Source organism: Notechis scutatus, chromosome 1 (assembly GCF_049901735.1).
Source record: "Notechis scutatus isolate UNSWTSFEM ecotype Mainland chromosome 1, rNotScu1.2, whole genome shotgun sequence".
Lineage (NCBI taxonomy): Eukaryota > Metazoa > Chordata > Lepidosauria > Squamata > Elapidae > Notechis > Notechis scutatus.
The window spans coordinates 23,870,659-23,888,866 of NC_142009.1; the positions used below are offsets into that span (position 1 = coordinate 23,870,659).

The 18,208-nt window shown below is 41.2% G+C and overlaps 1 protein-coding gene across 2 annotated transcripts in view; it reads right to left on the reverse strand.

Annotated features, from left to right (window-relative positions):
* Nucleotides 1-1,478: 1,478 nt before the first annotated feature.
* LOC113414673 (caspase-1-like) overlaps nt 1,479-18,208 on the reverse strand; it is a 45,066-nt gene continuing 28,336 nt past the window's right edge. For both annotated transcript variants that reach the window (XM_087958738.1, XM_087958728.1), the window contains exons 6-9: nt 17,568-17,723; nt 14,312-14,421; nt 6,068-6,166; nt 1,479-2,442 (exon numbers count right to left, since the gene is read on the reverse strand). In XM_087958738.1, the coding sequence (XP_087814864.1) occupies nt 6,074-6,166; nt 14,312-14,421; nt 17,568-17,723 (359 nt within the window). In that variant the 3' untranslated portion in view covers nt 1,479-2,442; nt 6,068-6,073. The remainder of the gene's footprint in view (nt 2,443-6,067; nt 6,167-14,311; nt 14,422-17,567; nt 17,724-18,208) is intronic.

Genomic DNA, 18,208 nt, shown 5'->3' on the forward strand with positions numbered 1-18,208 from the left:
CTTGAGGATATATTTGACAGCAAGATGTAGTACATTAAAAGAGAATAATTATATTAAACTTAAACAGCAGATAGCGCTAGATTTGGCGAAATGGGAAAACTTACAACTGTCACTAATAGGGAGAATTTCAACAACCAAGATGAATATATTACCCAGAATTTTATATTTGTTTCAAACAATTCCAATTAGGCTTGGAAAAGACTACTTTGAAGATTTAAATAAAATAGTGTTGAAATATATATGGCAAGGTAAGAAAGCGAGAATAAAGTTAAAACTTTTGCAAGATGCTAGAATTAGAGGAGAATTTGGTTTGTCTAATTGGGAGTTGTACTATCAAGCTACAAATTTGATGTGGGTTAAGGAATGGATAACACTAAGAAATGCTAGATTGCTGACATTAGAAGGACATGATCTGTTGTTGGGGTGGCATGCTTTTTTATGGTATAAAGGAACTAAAACACAGGGGTATTTTAGAAGACATCATATATGGGAGTCTCTGTGGTTAAACTGGGAGAAGGTTAAAAGACAATGTTATTTGAAAATTCCAGTCTGGTTATCGACTATTGAAGCATTTTCATATCCTATAATATACAAAAAGGAACAAACAGTTAGATATGGTAAAATACTGAATGAAAAGGGTGAACTTAAATCTATGCAAAAACTAGAGGAACAAGGTATGAAGATGAATTGGTTTTCATATGCACAAATACATTCAAGGTATGATAAAGATTCTAAAACAGAAGGTTTCTATGATAAATTGACTGACAGATAAGATTTTGACAGGTACTGATGAAAGGGTGATTAAAAAATTGTATGGATATTTATTAGAAATTAAACTAGAAGAAGAACAAGTTAAAGAAACTATGATTGCTTGGGGGAAAAATTTTGGATATGGGATTGATTTAGAGCAGTGGTTCCCAACCTTTTTTTTGCCCCGCACCCCTAAAGAAATTTCACTCGAACCTCGCACCCCCTGAAATTTAGACTTTAGGAACTACTGAACGCGTTAAATATATGGTAGGATTGAATCTTTTCAGCTATGTATGTGACGGCCACTAAATAACGATACTTAACTCTAAAATGAAAACAAAGTTAATCCATTGCAAAAGAAAATAAAAATGCCAACATATAGCCAATATCCTATTATTTACCTGGACTTTTCTCGCACCCCCTGCAATATCGTCTCGCACCCCAGGTTGGGAACCCCTGATTTAGAGAAATGGCAAAAATTGTGGTCTCAAAATTATAAAATGACTATGTCAACAGCATATAAAGAAAATTTGTATAAGATGTTTTACAGGTAGCATTTTCCCTCGACAAGAATAGCAAGAAGGTTCAAGAATAAATCCGAAAAATGTTGGAAATGTCATCAGACACCTGGCTCATATTACCATATGTGGTGGACTTGTGCAGATGGCAAAAAATACCGGACTAAAATCCACATGTGGTTGGAGAAAATGACGAAAAAACATATAGACTTGAAACCAGAAATATTTTTATTGGGAATTTTACCTGAAATATATAGCAAAGACTTGAAATACCTGATTGTAAATGTATTAACAGCGGCTAGGATTGTATTTGCTAAAAACTGGAAAAATGAGAAGATACCATCACAGGAGGAAATAATTAAGAAAATATTGGAATGTGCTGAAATGAGTAGATTGACATTTGAAATTAGAGAACAAGAGGATAAACAATTTTATAAAATTTGGGATCTTTTCTATCAATGGTTAGATAACAAAGTACAGTAATGAAATATGTAGATTTCTAGAAAATAATAAATATATAAAGATGTACTCTTTTTTTATTATAACTACAAAATGATTTTAGGATGGATTTGGGATGATAATATGAACTGTTATACAATAAATTAAGCAAATTATGGTTATCTTGTAAAACATGAATGAATAAAAGTATAGTCAAATGATTGATTAATAATGATACTAAGGTATTTAGTTTTTGATTGACAATATGAGATTATATGTAATGTAATTGTAATTGAGACTACGAAATGGAAGCACAAAACAATTTGTAAACCAACCGGCACGCTATATGTACACCTATGGAAGACAGCTTGATGTTTTTATGTTTTGTTTGTTTATGTTTGTTTTTAAAAACCAATAAAATCTTTTTTAAAAAAGAATTTAACTTCTTTATTAATTGTTCTTTACCATTGGGGGGTGGGGGGGAGAGAAACCATTACAAATGATTTTTGACTCTTATTTTCATTTTAAGCATCATAGTGTAATGTTTTTGCTGTGGGAAACAAATACTAATCACACTGTATAAGATTGAGACACAAAACACATAAAATTCCAAAAATGGGTTGATGGAAATTTACAATAAGGAATAAGGTGGAGAAAGGACAAGGTGTGGTCAATCCATGTTTCTTCTATATATCTGAAAATTGTCTGCTTATGGACCCAGTAATTTTTCCTTCACCTGAGAAAAAGAGAAGAAAAAAAATGAGCAGCAGCTATTTATTTATTTAAACAACTTACAGTATAAGGCTTACGTTGCTTGAATAATTGAGTGACTCACAATACATTCAAACTATACAATAATGCCCCCCAAAGTATAACAAAGGTCCACACCTCCATTCAAACAATAGCAGAGGGATATTTCCAAGTTCATATTTATATATGTTGACAACAGCAAGATTACTTTATATGCCCAAATTTGGACATTTTGATTCCCACAATGGATGAATGGCTGCAAAACTTGATGGAGTTAGAAGCCATGGCTAATTTGAGTGTTATTGATCAAAGAAAAGAATAAGTACTTTTGTTTCTACTTGAAAACCGCTTCTGGACTTTGTGCTTGAGGTGAAAAAAAAATTAAACTTTGATTTTGGGTTTTCCTGTTTAGATAGATTTGTTATAGAAATAGTTAGTTTATACTATTATGGAAAAGTAAAAAGTTGAGGTTTGATGTTAATACATTATTCTACTGCACCAGAGGGAGTTGGCAGTTAATGCCTTCCCCCCACCTCTTTTCTATACGTCTCTCTTCTCCTTCCCTTCCTTTTTGTTCCCTATTTGCTTCTTTTATTATAAGCTAATAAAAAACTGTAAAACGGAACAAAAGTCCACACCTGTTATCATGCAGTTATTCAACTTGGCTACTTAACATTAAACACTTAAAAAAATGTCTAGGTCTTATTTAATATAGATAACAAATACTGATGTAAGAAATTATGTATAACATTGCATAATTCCTTACATCAGTGTTGTGGCTCCGGGCTTGGATTCAGCTCCTGTGGCTGATATGAGTTCAAGTGAGGAGGACATGGCAGAAAAATATGAGCCGGCAGGGCTCAGTGATGGAAATAATAACCAGGATGAGGAGATGGACGTGACAAAGGAAGACAGACCTGATGTATTAGAATTGTCAGGACCTTTGACCTCCTCTGGTTCCTTATCTGATCAACAGCCGGGAATGGCTGACAGGGAAGTTTTGAGAGAGTCTTCTAGTGGAGATGAGAACTTGGAAAACTTGTGGTTAAATGTAAGGAACAGAAGACGATTAAGGAGGCAAACCGAGTGAGAACGAAGGAGGAGGGCGAGTCAATAATTAAGGAAATTAGCACGTTGCCTCAATGAGTATAAAAGGACACAGCTGGGCTGGAAAAATTTGCCAGGAACAAAGTGACTTATTGCGTGAAGACGATACAGCAGAAGCTCTGAGGCTTGAGATTTTTTGCCAGGACTGGTGTGCCGAACAGAGCAAAGTTTGTTACTGTGGATTGTAATTTATGACAGCCGTTATCTTGTGAGACTTCTTTCTGTTTGATTTAATTTTGAAACGGCTGCTTTCTGTTTTGCTTGCTTGAATTTTGAAGGGGAGTCATAACACATCAGTATTTGTTATCTATATTAAATATTTAAAGTATATATACCGTGTTTCTCCAACAATACGGCCTCCACCAATAGGAAGGCCCAGCATGTTTTTGGGGCATAAAATCAAATTAAGCCCCTCCCCCAAATTTAGGCCTATCTTAAAATATTCAAAATAAGGGGGAAGGGCGGGAGACTTGCCGTTAGGAGCGCCCGGCGGGCAGGAATTCCTTGCCACCAGCCGCTCCTAGCAGGCGATCATGGCGGAAGTGCGGAGAGCTCCCTACTCCCACCAAACACCTTTGCTGCAGACACCTTTGGCACCGCCGCTGTTGCTTTCCCTTCTGCCCATTCCGCCGCCACGTTTGGAGCTGGCGCTTCCGTGTTTGGAGTGCCGCCGCCATTTGGAGCCCAAGCGCGGAAGTGGCAGCTCCAAACATGACGGCGGGCGATCTTTTTATTTTGGTCCACGCGAAGTTCAGAGCGAGCAAGAGAGGGAGACTGCGATGCCTCCATCCGAGATGGCAACCTCACTAGTGGATCACAACATGGCTGGAAGCCCGAATCGGCGGGATACGATGGCAATCTTTTTGGAGCGAGAGGAAAGGGAGAGAAGAGTTGCGAGGTGTAATTTGCAGGAGGAAGTGGGTGTGCCCACGGCAGGAGCCCAAGGAAGAAGGGGCGGTAGGCAACGGAGAGCGTCCGTAGCTCCGGAAGCAGCCTAGAGAGCGCGCCGGGAAGAGGCGCAGATGCTGCCTTGTGGTCCCCAAACCAACTGCATGCGCCGCCTTTAGTTATGTGCGCTCCACTCTCTGGGCATCTCCGTGTGATCGTGACCCTGTCCTTTCCACCCGGTGCCCTTGCTGCTTTCTGGCTCTTTAGCGACCGGCTTCGCGTTTGGAACACGTTCGCGTTTGGAGTTGGTTTGGGGACTACAAGGCAGCATCTGCGCCTCTTCCCGGGCGCGTCTCTAGGCTGCTTCTGGAGCTACGGGACGCTCTCCGTTGCCTACCGGCCCTTCTTCCTTGGTCTCCCTGCCGTGGGGTACACCCACTTCCTCCTGCAAATTACGCCTCGCAACTCTTCTCTCCCTTTCCTCTCGCTCCAAAAAGATTGCCATCGTATCCCGCCGATTCGGGCTTCCAGCCACGTTGTGATCCACTAGTGAGGTTGCCATCTCGGATGGAGGCATCGCAGTCTCCTCTCTTGCTCGCTCTGAACTTCGCGCGGACCAAAATAAAAAGATCGCCCGCCGTCATGTTTGGAGCTGCCACTTCTGCGTTTGGAGCTCCAAATGGCGGCGGCACTCCAAACACGGAAGTGCCAGCTCCAAACGTGGCGGTGGAATGGGCAGAAGGGAAAGCAACAGCGGCGGGTGCCAAAGGTGTCTGCAGCAAAGGTGGGAGTAGGGAGCTCTCTGCGCTTCGCCATGATCACCCGTTAGGAGCGGCTGTTGGCGAGGATGCAAGGGGGGGAATTAAGTCACCCCCCCGAAAAGACGGCCTAGCCGTTTTTTCGGGGCTCAAAAAAAAAATAAGGCCCGGCCTTATTATGTGAGAAACACGGTAGTTGATATGCAGTGTCTGTTAGTATACCACATACAGGTATACAGATAGTCTCAACTTTTGACCGGTGTCTTAGACCCCAAAAAACCTTGTTATGACCCAAATCCAAAATTTCAATATCTGGGCCACCCAGAGGTCATGTTGCTGGGCACTCAGCAACCAGCCCTCATTTACAATTGTTTGCAGCTCCCTGTAACACCATGGTTTATGATGTTTATGCTGGAAACTGGCATTTACTTTCAGTTTCTGGTAAAAATACCCCATAGAGAACAATGGCTTTGTTTAATGACTCTGTGTTTGTGGCGGTCATTGCACTGCAAACAAAGTAATAAAATCGGCTCAGGTCATGTGGGGACTTGCTTTATAACCATCACAACCTATGATTGTAATTGTGAGGCTCAATAACAGTTGTAACTTGAGGACCTGTATGATAGAGGAGATATGAAGTATTTTTCTCCATATTACATACAGGGAAAGAGGCTGAAGATCTCACAGCGAGTTCATGGTAATGTTGAGATATAAAGAAGGGATTTCCTGATTTGTCACAAAGGGGTTTCCGATTTACCCCAAAACTCCAAGAATAATCAGTTGACTCTGTTGTCCCTCAGTCTACTGCCCCCAAATATCCCAAAATCTGGTATTACAGCTGCAAGAAGAAACACTTACCTAGCTTCAATGTCCCGGGAAGAGGTAGAACTTTTTGGTCAAGGTGGTTCTGTCCTTTGAGGGCATCTGACATGGGTTGTTTGCAAAGTGCTGCTGTACCTGTAATATGGAAGGTACAGAAACAAAAGCTGGTGAGTGCATGTCCAAGAAAGTCAAGTAGCCCCATTTAAAAATCAGTAATATTTTATCAGCTTATACCTGCTCACTTTACTAACTAGACATTGTAGAACAAGGGTGTCAGACTCAAGGCCCATGGGCTGGATCTGGCCTGCGGGATGCTTAGATCTCGCCCGCAATGCCGCTCTGGAAACAGCAAAGAACCAGTCCACGGTGCCTCTGCCAGCAAAAACGAAGCTAGGGAAGGTCATGTGTGGCCCTCCCAGGCTCTGTTTTCAGCTGTGATGGCCTCCTGCAGCCATCTACCATGAAAACGGAGCTCAGGGAGGCACATGGCCTGCTTGGGCTCTGTTTTTATTTATTTTTATTTATTTATTTATTTATTTGATTTGCCAATTGTTTACAAGATAATAAGTATAAATGTATACATAGTTGTGAATACATGAAATGGTTACATATAAGAAAAATAAAAGAATAGGAGAAACAATAGGACAGGGACGGTAGGCACGTTGGTGCGCTTATGCACGCCCCCTACAGACCTCTTAGGAAAGGGGTGAGGTCAATAGTAGACAGTCTAAGGTTAAAGTTTTTTGGGGTTTGGGGAAGAAACTACAGAGTCGGGTAGAGTATTCCAGACATTGACCACTCTATTGCTGAAGTCGTATTTCCTGCAATCAAGTTTGGTGCGGTTTACTTTGAGTTTGTATCTATTGTGTGCTCTTGTGTTGTTATGGTTGAAGCTGAAGTATTCATTGACAGGTAGGACATTGCAATGTATGATTTTGTATACCATGCTTAAGTCAGACCGAAGACGGCGTAATTCAAGGTTTTCTAGTTCTAGAATTTCAAGTCTGGTGGCATAAGGTATTCTACAGCGAGTAGAGGAGTGGAGAACTCTTCTTGTGAAATATTTCTGGACTTTCTCAATTGTGCTAATATCAGATACGTAGTGTGGATTCCAGACTGATGAACTGTATTCGAGTATTGGTCTAGCAAATGTTTTGTATGCTCTGGTTAGTAGTGTGATATTACCAGAGAAAAAGCTACGTAGGATTAGGTTAACAACTCTTAATGCCTTTTTGGCTATGTAGTTGCAGTGTGCTCTAGCACTTAGATCATTAGAGGTGAGTATTCCAAGGTCCTTTACAGAGCTTGGGTCATCAACAAGATCTTGACTATTCAGCTTGTATTTTATTTTCTGATTTTTTTTTGCCAATATGTAAGACAGAGCATTTATTTGTTGAGATTTGAAGTTGCCATTTGTTTGACCATTCGGATACATAGTCAAGATCTTTTTGTAGGGTAGCAGTATTGTCTGTGGTATTGAACAGCTTTACATCATCAGCGAAGAGAACGCAATTGCTCTTAATATGATCACAGAGGTCGTTTATGTAGAGTATGAAGAGAGTTGGTCCTAGAACACTGCCTTGGGGAACACCACTATTGACAGGTACTGGATTTGATAGGACGTTCCCGATTTTGACCATTTGTTGTCTGTTTGACAGGAATGCTTCTATCCAGTTATTCAGTTGTCCAGAGATACCATAGGATTTTATTTTTAGGAGTAGTTTGTCGTGTACCACTGAATCAAAGGCTTTACAGAAGTCTATGTAGATTGCGTCTATTGTTTTGCCCTGGTCGAGTTGTGTCGTCCATATGTTTTTACAGTGTAAGAGTTGCAGATTACAGGATAGTTTTTTCCTGAAACCAAATTGTTTATTGGAGAGTAGGTTATTTGTCTCTAAGTGAAGGATGATGGATTGGTTAATAATTGATTCCATGACTTTACAGGTGACGCAGCATAAGGAGATTGGCCTGTAGTTTTCAACTAGGCTTGGGTCTCCCTTTTTGAAGATGGGGATGACTGTGGCTTGTGACCATAGGTTGGGCAAGGAGCTGGTTCTGAAAGATTTTTCAAAGATTATGCTTAGAGGTTTGGCTATGGCAGAGGATAGCTTTCTTAAGAAGTAGGCACATATTCCATCCGGTCCAATAGATAGAGATGGTTTTAGGTTGCGTATTGCTTTTTCAACATTGTCTTCTGTGAAATCGATATGTATTAGATCATTGTTGTTATCTGTGGTACGGCTAGGAAATACTGGGCATGATCCATTGCTGTTTACAAATACTGAGCCGAAGAATGTGTTAAAGATGTTGGCTTTAATGGTGTCGTCGTTGCAGTCTTTACCATCAGGTCCTATCAAGGGAGGGATGGACCTTGAGTCTTTTAGTTTGTTGTTTACAAAATTGTAAAAAAAGCGGGTGGAATTGGTGCTTAGAAGGTTTTCCTCTTGTTTAATGTGATAATTGGTGCATTCGGTCTTTATCTGGTGGCATAGATTTTTGTATCGGTTTTGAAATTGGCAACGTGACCAGATTTGTTTTTCCGCCAGAGTGATCTCTTTTTGGATTGAAGTTTCCTTATTGATATGGGTAATCTGCTTTTTGTTTTGTTTTGGGAGTTGTTGTTGGTACATATAGTTTGATGACTCTTTTGACTTCAAGTAAAAATATGTTATAATGGTCTTCAACAGTATTGCATCCAGTGAATAGAGATTGCCAATCAAGGGATGAGAGATCGTTGTCTATAAGATCATAGTTGCCTTTTTGAAGTTACAATAGGGGATTACATCATTGTGGTGATTTTTGTGTGGATGTATGTTGAGACAAAAGTCGATCATATTGTGGTCACTACTGGAAAAGGGTTCTTTAGATTGTATTCCGTAGATTAGGTTCAAACTGTTGCAGAAGATGAGATCGAGGCAGTTGTTTAGTCTAGTGTTGTTGGTTACTAGTTGTTCCAGTCCCAGATTTGTAATAGCATTGTAGAAGGTTGTGTGTATGATTTCAGTTGTACAATCATTTAGGGTCCAGTTAATATGAGGTAGATTGAAATCACCAAGAAGGATAAAAGGGTATGGGCAGGATGCAGCCCATGTTAGTAATGTATTTAGCTTGTTTACATGTTCGATGTCATAATCAGGTGCTCTGTAACATAGTAAGAATCGAATTGTGATATTTGAGGATAGTTCACAGATGATGGTTTCAGGAAGGGCAAACTCCTGGGTAACTTGGATATTTTTAGATGTAAGGATTTTTATAGAATATAGCAACTCCACCTCCTCGACGATTTTCACGATCTGATCTGTAAACATGATAGTCTCTTACTGTGGTAATGGAGTCGGGAGAGATGCATTGAGCCATGTTTCACAGACAAATATAATGTCGAAGTTAGCCATATTTAGGAGGAAGAGAAATTCAGGTATTTTATTCACGAGGCTTCTTGCATTGAGTAGTTTGCATTTAAGGCCGGCAGAAGTTGGAATTGAGGTAGTTGGGGGCGTGCGTGCCTAGTCTTGGGTGATGGTGGATGGGTTGAGGTAGGGTTGTGGTTGAGGGTAAAAGCTGAGTATTGGGTTGAGTGGTTTACTTTTGATACAGTCAGCATGGTAGTCAATGTACAGGTCCTTCTCTCCATTATCTAGACGGTTTTTGAGTTCGATGCGGAGTGCACGGGGGCGGGCACGTTGCTGTATGGTTAGGTCAGGGCGGCAACGGAGGTTCTTATGGATGGTGTTGGTTTTGGCGAGTGAGTTTATAGTATAAATGAATTTACGTTTGCTTGATTCATTTTTGCAAATGACCCTGCACAAGCGTGGGGCCACAGAGCCATCTCTATTTTTGAGCTCTCGGTCAATGCGGGAAATGTCAAGTATTTCATCAGCGGAGATGGTTGATGCTTGATAATTTCTGATGATGTTTCGGACAGTTGTGATGTCATCATTGACATTGATGTCTTCTAGACCAAATAAGATGGCGTTTGGGCGTTTCCGTTCACGCTCAACGGCTTCTCTGATGAGAATTGGGATATCAATATTTGTCTGGGTTGTGTTTATTTGTGGATTGGGTTGTGGATTGGATTGTGGTTGATTGGTAGAGATGTGGTTAGTAGCTATTGGATGTTCAGGTTTTTGCGTTGTGTCCTTTTTTTTCAAGGTTGGATATTCTTTCTTTTACGGCGTCCAGGGATGCTACTATGATGTTGAGGGATGTTGTAATGGTTTCGATGGTAGGGGATGTTTCAATGGTTTCAATGGTATCAACTCTTTCAGGCAGATCCAGTTTGGGTCTGCATGATTTGCAGATATGTGGAAACTCATTGGATGATTTTAGGTATTGAATCATCTGCTCAGGTAATCCCAAGCAGTCATGATGAGTGTATTTTTACACAGAGAACATTTGATGGAGTTTTCATTATCCTTTAGATTTTTGTAGCATTTAAGGCATGTGCAGGAGTCTTGTGGTTCACTGGTGGGGATCATCTTCTCTTTAGGTTGTGGTTTGACGTAGGATTTTCTTTTTGGCATGGTAGGATTGTTAAAATAGTACGTTGATTGAATTAATTAGAGGAACAATTTTGGGTAATCTATATAGCCAATATTATATCAAACAATCAATTGCAGTAATCTCTCAAGTTAGATAATATTCCTGAGCAACAATCAGCCTGAGTAGTTAATTACTCTAATCATTAATCAATTAATTACACTAGTCATTAACCACACTGTTCATTTAAATTCACTAGATCTATGATTTTGCTATTCAATTAAATTACATGAATTTTGATCTTTTAAACTAGTCAGTAATCACACTATTTGCACTAAACACTCTAATCACACTAATCAATTAAAAACAATAAATCAGTTAAACCATTAATAAAATATTTTATAGAAATTGATTATCTAATCGTTGATATAGCTGATGAGGTAGAAAAGTTGTAAGATTTGAGGTAATGAGGTAGTATTAAGAGTCTGCAAGGAACGGGTTAATTGTTTAACTGGCAGAGAGGAATTTATCGCTGTTTGAAAAGCAGATCGCTATTACTCTGTAAACAGGAAGTTGTAACACAATGATCCAAGGGTTTTTATCTGAGTGAAGGAAAGATTGAACAGCTCACAGGAAACTATTTGTTTTTGTTTTCCCTTGATGAATGAGATGGCCCTCGCCCGCTTGCCTTTGCGCCTCCGGGCTGTTTGTTAGCGCTCTTTCGCGGGTCGTGAGAACGCTCGCTTTGTGCCACGAACGAATCTTTGTATCTTTTGAAAGGCCAGCAATCCGCCAAACATTTACTCTAAACTAGATCTATTCGAGTCTGGGTCCCGAGGGCGCCAAGCAGAGATCGCGCCTGCAGTCCTCACTTTCTCTTGGGGGAGATGATTCTGCCGGCCCTTCCCGATCGTTTCCCGGCACTTTCACTTTCCCCTCTGGGGCTGTTTCCTTTCCGCGCCGCGGATGGGCTCAGCGCCGAAGGAATCGCCTCCTTCCCGGGGAGAAGCAGCAAAGAACTCGGAAGTCCAAGAAATGCAAAATCCCCTCGCTGGGAACCCCTCGCGCTTTTCCTCCCCCACGGGTCAGATCGGCTTTTCAGGTGGCCCCGCAAATGGAAGCTTTGTCCTCTGCCTTTAGCAACCGGAAAATGGGACTTCTCCAAGAAAGCCTCGGCGAAGAAAGTTTTTACTGAGCGTCTCGGGGCTGCAGAGGCTCTCCAAGCGCGCGCGCTCGCCAGGCCGCCCGCTAGATCCCAGCCGATCGCTCGATCGCCTTACCCAACAAAAGGAAGCCCACTCAAGATGGGATTCCCGGACCGCTCGCTCAGGGTCGGCTGCAAAGAGGCTTCATGCCAAGCGGCGCCGTTCTGGTGTTCTGTCTTGTCTTTTGGCCACAACGACCTCCTGCAGCCCCCTGCCAGCGAAAACAGAGCTCGGGGAGGCTGCACGAGCTGGCCATAGCTCCCCAGGTCAAACACAACCCTGATGCGGCCCTCAATGAAATCAAGTTTGATATCCCTGTTGTAGAAGTATCAGATTAGACTGCAGTAACCAAAATCAGAAAGAGTCAATTGACAACTTTTAAGACTAATGATTTTATCTTAAGGCATAGCATAATATAGTTATTAGTTGAGTGGTGTTGGTAATCTGTCTGACATGGAATCTTCATCTGCATAACCACCTTCCTTTTGCCCTCATCTCATCTCAATCTACTGAAATTCCACATCAGTCAAGTAACTCCATGGACCTGATGTAATGAATCGCAGTTCACAAAAGCTTATCTCTTAAAATAAAGTTGTTAAGTCTTAAAAGGTCTTACAGGACTCTTAGGATGGAATGCTTAATCGACCTTGAAACATAGAGGAAGCAGCAAGATCTTAAGGTAGGAAATGGGTCTGTGACAAAACACATTTTTGAATAGGAAGAAAGCATTAGAAACAGACTCAGAGTAACTCCATCTTAAGTATATTTAATCATATAGTATGGCTGTATTACTATTATCCTTCTCATCTGTTTCTACTACCTTATTATTGTGATTATTATTACAGGTAGTCCTTGACTTACAAGTTTGTTTAGTGACCATTCAAAGTTACAATGGCACTGAAAAAAGTGACTCGTGACCATTTTTCACACCTACACCCTTTGTAGCATCCCCATGATCATGTGATCAAAATTCAGATACTTGGCAACTGATTTAGTTATGACTCTTCCTGTGTCCCAAGGTCACATGATCACCTTTTGCAACCTTTTGCCAAGCAAAGTCAACGGGGAAGTCAGATTCACTTAACAACCGTGTAACCTACTTATCAACGGCAGTGATTCGCTTAACAACTGTGGCAAGCAAGGTCATAAACTAGGGCAAATTTCTCTTAAAATGTCTCACTTAACAACAGGATTACCTAAACTTTGTTATTATGATTATTACTTTGTTGTTTTGCATGTACACTGGGAGCTAATGCACCGGAGACAAATTCCTTGGGTGTCTAATCACACTTGGCCAGTAAAACTATTCTATTCAGTGGTGGGATTCAATTTTTTTTTACCATGGGTTCTGTGGGTGTGGCTCGATGGGCGTGCTTTACGCGTGCATGCAGAGGGTTTGCTATTGACCTTCTCCTGCAATCCTGCACTCTCCCTATCTATGTCTTCAACAGCTGATGCACGGCAATCCGTTGTACCACGCGAAGCAGCTGAGCTTCAAAAACCAAGAAATAAAGGTAAGAATAGGTGGGCAGGTGGGCCCAGCAGCTGATCGTCGGAGCGAACCGGTTGGCTCACAGATGATCCTCGGAGTTACCGATTCAGCCAAACGAGGCCGAACTGGTAGACTACCACAACTGATTCTATTCTATTCTGTTCTGTTCTGTTCTGTTCTGTTCCGTTCCATTTCGTTCCACTCCATTCCACACTAGATATAAATTGTATAGGGAAAAATACTTCGTTAGGTTTTCATGATTCTGCTACATTACTCCACTAGCAAAAATCCAGAAATCCATGTGGTTCTTATTTCCTGAGCTTGCTAACCTCATGGGTTTTGACAGCGGGGAAACCAGACAGAGAAGTTATATACCAGGTTTACTATTGTAATCCAAAGACTGTATATAGATAAAGAAGGGATGCAAAAGCTTGAAGGACAGTTCAGAACCACCACAGAATTAAGTTACCCTGGATCATATTCTCAAAGGATTTTTTTCATTTATACAGGGTAGCAGTAAGTTTGATGCCTGGGTATTTCTAAAGTTATTTAATTATTAGAAGTAGAATAAAATGAATAATTTTGATCAGTTCTAATTATAAATCTGATGACATGATAGCAGCTCTTTGTTAGCTTTCTTCCAGTTGGATATCTTGCTGGCTAGAATTATGGGAGTTGAAACCCCAGATTTTTGAAGGTGGGGGAAGAAGGGAGTTGATGCAAAAAAAAAAAGGCCCTTGTTCTTTTTTTGCCGACCAAAAGTTTTTGCCCACCAGCCAATTTTGTTTTATTTTATGCTCACCATTACAAAAAGAAAATCTTCAAAAACAATCTACACGATAAATCTGCAATATTCTTGCAACCAAATTGTTAAATGATAGAAGTTTGCAGAATCTGCTTATGTTCTTCAACTGCATTATAGACTCTAAGTTTTTGAGATTTAATTACGTTTTCCTTAATTACTAAGGAAAATAGGAATGGGAACAAAAAATAAATACATGATTTAGGGCCATCACACCTCCTAATGCCATCCAAAAGTGGGTCTTTAATAAAAGAACTTCATTCCAAACATGAGACGCTTGTGTAGAAAGACTTGAGCAGACCTACCTTCCGGAAGACCTCTTCCAAATTGCAATTCCAGGCATGATTCTTGATATTTTCTATTAACCGGTCGATGAAGAGTGATCCAGTTTCAGTGTGTCTCCAGGATACACAATCTAAATGGACAACAATGATTAATCAATAATGATTCTTCACTATGTCAGACTTCATTCTCTACTTAACAAACTTTAAACCTATACAAATAGTCTTTGACCTATGACAGTAATGGAGCCTGCCATCATCCCCCGGTCTCCCTGATGCAGTCGTATGAACATGTAGATCAGGGGTGTCCAACCTTGGCAACTTTAAGACTTGTGGACTTCAACTCCCAGAATTCCTCAGCCAGCTTTGCTGGCTGAGGAATTCTGGGAGTTGAAGTCCACAAGTCTTAAAGTTGCCAAGGTTGGACACCCCTGATGTAGATCATTAAACAGAGAAGAACTTCAGGGGTGGGGAAGACCCTGAGAGATCTAATGCAGGCCCCAGCCCACCTGCATTCAGCCTCCCAAGACCCCCCTCTCCTAAGATACCCTATAAATCCATTCCTGTGTGATTACCCAAGGTGGGGACACAAAATAAACACAGTCACAAAAACCCAGTGAAGCCCCTTTTATTCCTTCACGTTGCTTCCAAGCTCCAAATATCCTTGACGGAAGACAAAAAACTCCCACAAGCAGTTACAAGAAGGAGGGAAAAAAACAACACAAACCAGGCAAGATAAGGGCTGGAGGATGTCCACAGATAACAGAACACACACTGGGAATGACGCCAAACTCAGAGATGAACTATAAATCAGAGATATGTCCACACTTTGTTTCCAGCGTTTGCTGGTACACATGTCTGTCTGCAGCCCATGAAGAGGGTCAAGGCTCTCTTCTCCCAAGTAGACCACGTCTCTCCCTTATCCTCTCCTCCCTGCATACCCTAGGATGGAGAGGGGATGGGCCTGGGTCCTCCTCTCACTGCTCAACCAGCCTCTATCCTTCCTCAGCCTCCTCCACAACCTCCAGAGCCACACTTCCACTCCCTGTTGGCTGTTCCTCCTCTCCCCCAGTCAGTCTCCACCAGGAGCATGACATCCTGCTCCTCTTCATCCCTACAGTCCTTGGACCTACTTTCCCCTCTCCACCAGGTATCCATAGGTTTTCTCCCAGGTCCCTTGCAGGGCTTGGTCTCCTCCCAACCTCGCATTATCCACTTACCTTTTAAAAACCTCTAAAGGTTTTCTCAGTGCTGTGCAGACCACATTAGAGAAGCAGAATGGAGCGCTCCATTCCCAGAAGCACAGGGGTGGGATTCTACCGGTTTTGACCTGTTCTATAGAACACCTTGTTAACTTTCTAAGCAATTCAGAGAACCAGTAGTTAGAAGAAATCTTTTGTTTTTTTTCTACCCTTATTACATTTTTGGCAGTATGCCTAGACTTACTATCTCCGGAGCTTCTGATGCTTGGCTTTCTTAAAGAGGAAGGGTTGTTTTAAGCTTTTTACACTGCTGTTGGGAGGAAATACTCCCCTGGAAATACTTCCAGTCTGCATGCAATGATCAGCACTTTGAAGAAATAAGTGAATAATGAATCAGAGCTGCAGAAAGCTTTTTAATGACAAGGAACCAAGATGAGTGACATTCAGCAAGGCTTTTTGGCTAGCTAAAAAGATTGACATTCAAATGTGAATTTACATACACTTTCTGAGTTTTGGTCTAAAAGTGGTTTTTGGTGATGTTTAATTCTGTCCTTGGTGATGTTTAATTCTGTGTTTATTGATGGGATAATTTTCCCTATTCAGCATTCTTTGGAAGGAAAAAGGTTAATCTCTGTTCCTGAAAAGAAACTCGGTTGAGAAATCTGGCTAGAAATCTGTGTCTTATTTGTTCTGGTAATTGGTTTAACAAGCAACAGCTACTGTTGAGATTTAATTATTTGTATTGTGTTTGAATTTTTTCCTGCCATATGATTTCTTTTTCTATCTGGGGAGGGGGTCTTCCTTCACTGCTTTAGTGGTATCTGGCACTGTTCTTTTGGGGTATATTTCCAAGAGGCAGGATGCAAGCTTGGCACTGATTTTTTTACTGCCTTTCTGGGGGCCATGTCACCTTTCCTTAAATCTGGATGATTTCCTTAGGATATCTTGTGATGTGAGTGAGACCAGCTGGTATCTTTAAGTGGTGCAAATGGATCTAAGGATTGCTTTTCCTGGGTGTGCTCTTTCTTTGAGCTTAAATGACCTCTCTGTTAAAAGGTTTCACTTTATGAGCAAGAGTTGGCTGCTGATAGTTATCATTGCATTTTAACTATTTTAATTCTTCAAGGTGCTCTATCACCCTGCCTGATTTGTAACTCTGGCTTGCAGGTATTTTTAATTTAATGATTGGTATTTAGGGCAGCTTTTTGCAAGCAAAGAAGCTTTTTGTATTTTTGTACAGATAATCCTTGACTTACAACAGTTCATTTAGTGACCATTCAAAGGTACAATGACACTGAAAAAGTGACTTATGACCATTTTTCACACTTACAACCAGTACAGCATCCCCAGTCACGAGAAGCCAGGCGATAAGCTCCCCTCGATGTGAGTGACGTTGAGTTGGCCACGCCCACCCAGTCACATGACCACCAAGCCACACCCACCAACTAAGCCACGCCCACAGAACCAGTTGTTAAAAAAATTGAATCCCACCCCTGCAGAAGTGGCCACCATTTTGGCACGACTTCAAGAAATTGTGGGTGTGCCAAAAATGGCAGCTATTTCCTAGAGGCAGGCAAGTTACCCAGGGATGAGTGGCCTGCCCTCCTTCCCCAATAATAGATATGAATAGGTGGGGAGCCCAAGGCCTACGGGGACTTAGCAGGGTATGCTGGATACAGGGGTGGGATTCAAAAATCCCACCAACCGGTTCGCTGTGGTTCAATATATTTTCAAATCCCTGAATTTATCTACCTCACAGGGTTGTTGTGGTGGTGAAAAAGAAGAAGAGGAAGGAGTATTACTATGATCTTTGCTGTGAGTTATTTACAAAATAATAAAGGTGGGATAAAAAAAATCTTAGAAACAAATGAATGAATGACTAGGCCTTTTGCAGCAAGCATGCCAGAGAATTTCTGACTTAGAAAAGAGGTCCAGACCAGTTTTCTTAACTGACTAGTTGTCAATCTTTGACAGACAGCTTTGTGAACTAAATGCTTGTATTGCTAAGGCAGAAATTATTTTCATTTCTGTCCTGCTTTGGAACCCTACTTAGCAATTTTCTTTTTACAGTCTCTTACCAGGGGTGGTGGAATATAGGCAGATGAAGTCACTCTCCACATGTACTCTCCGAACAGCATCAGTTTGGAATTGCACGGTGTGTGAATCAGACTGGAGAGAGGCAGCAGCAGATGCAGCGGAGTCTTCCGCGTTTTCTATCACATACCCTCTTTGCCCTTGTGAAACAAAATGTGGGAATAAACAATCATTATCAAAAGCCACTGACAGAACAGAGGTTACTCACACAAGGCTTTATGATCATCATAAAAGTACAACATAGCCTTTAGTTCCTGACAGGTTTCAATTAGGCGAACTCCCAAGGTTTAAGACAAGGTTCAAAATTAGTTTTTCCCAACTATTCTATTACCATTTATGGAAAGTCATTATTTCAGCACACCTGAAGATCACAGGTCTTGTGGAGATAAATAAAATCAGCAGTAAATATCTACAAATCACTTTGCCAAAAGCAGATGTTGGTCTAGAGCAGAAGTGGGGAACTATGGCCCCTTTATGACTTGTGGACTTCAACTCCCAGAAATCCTGATGCAGCATCGGTGATTCAGGAATTCTGGGAGCTGAAGTCCACAAGTCATAAAAGCGCCATAGTTCCCCATCCCCTGATCTAGAGGTTGCTTGGTCAAATTAAGACTATGTGCAAGAG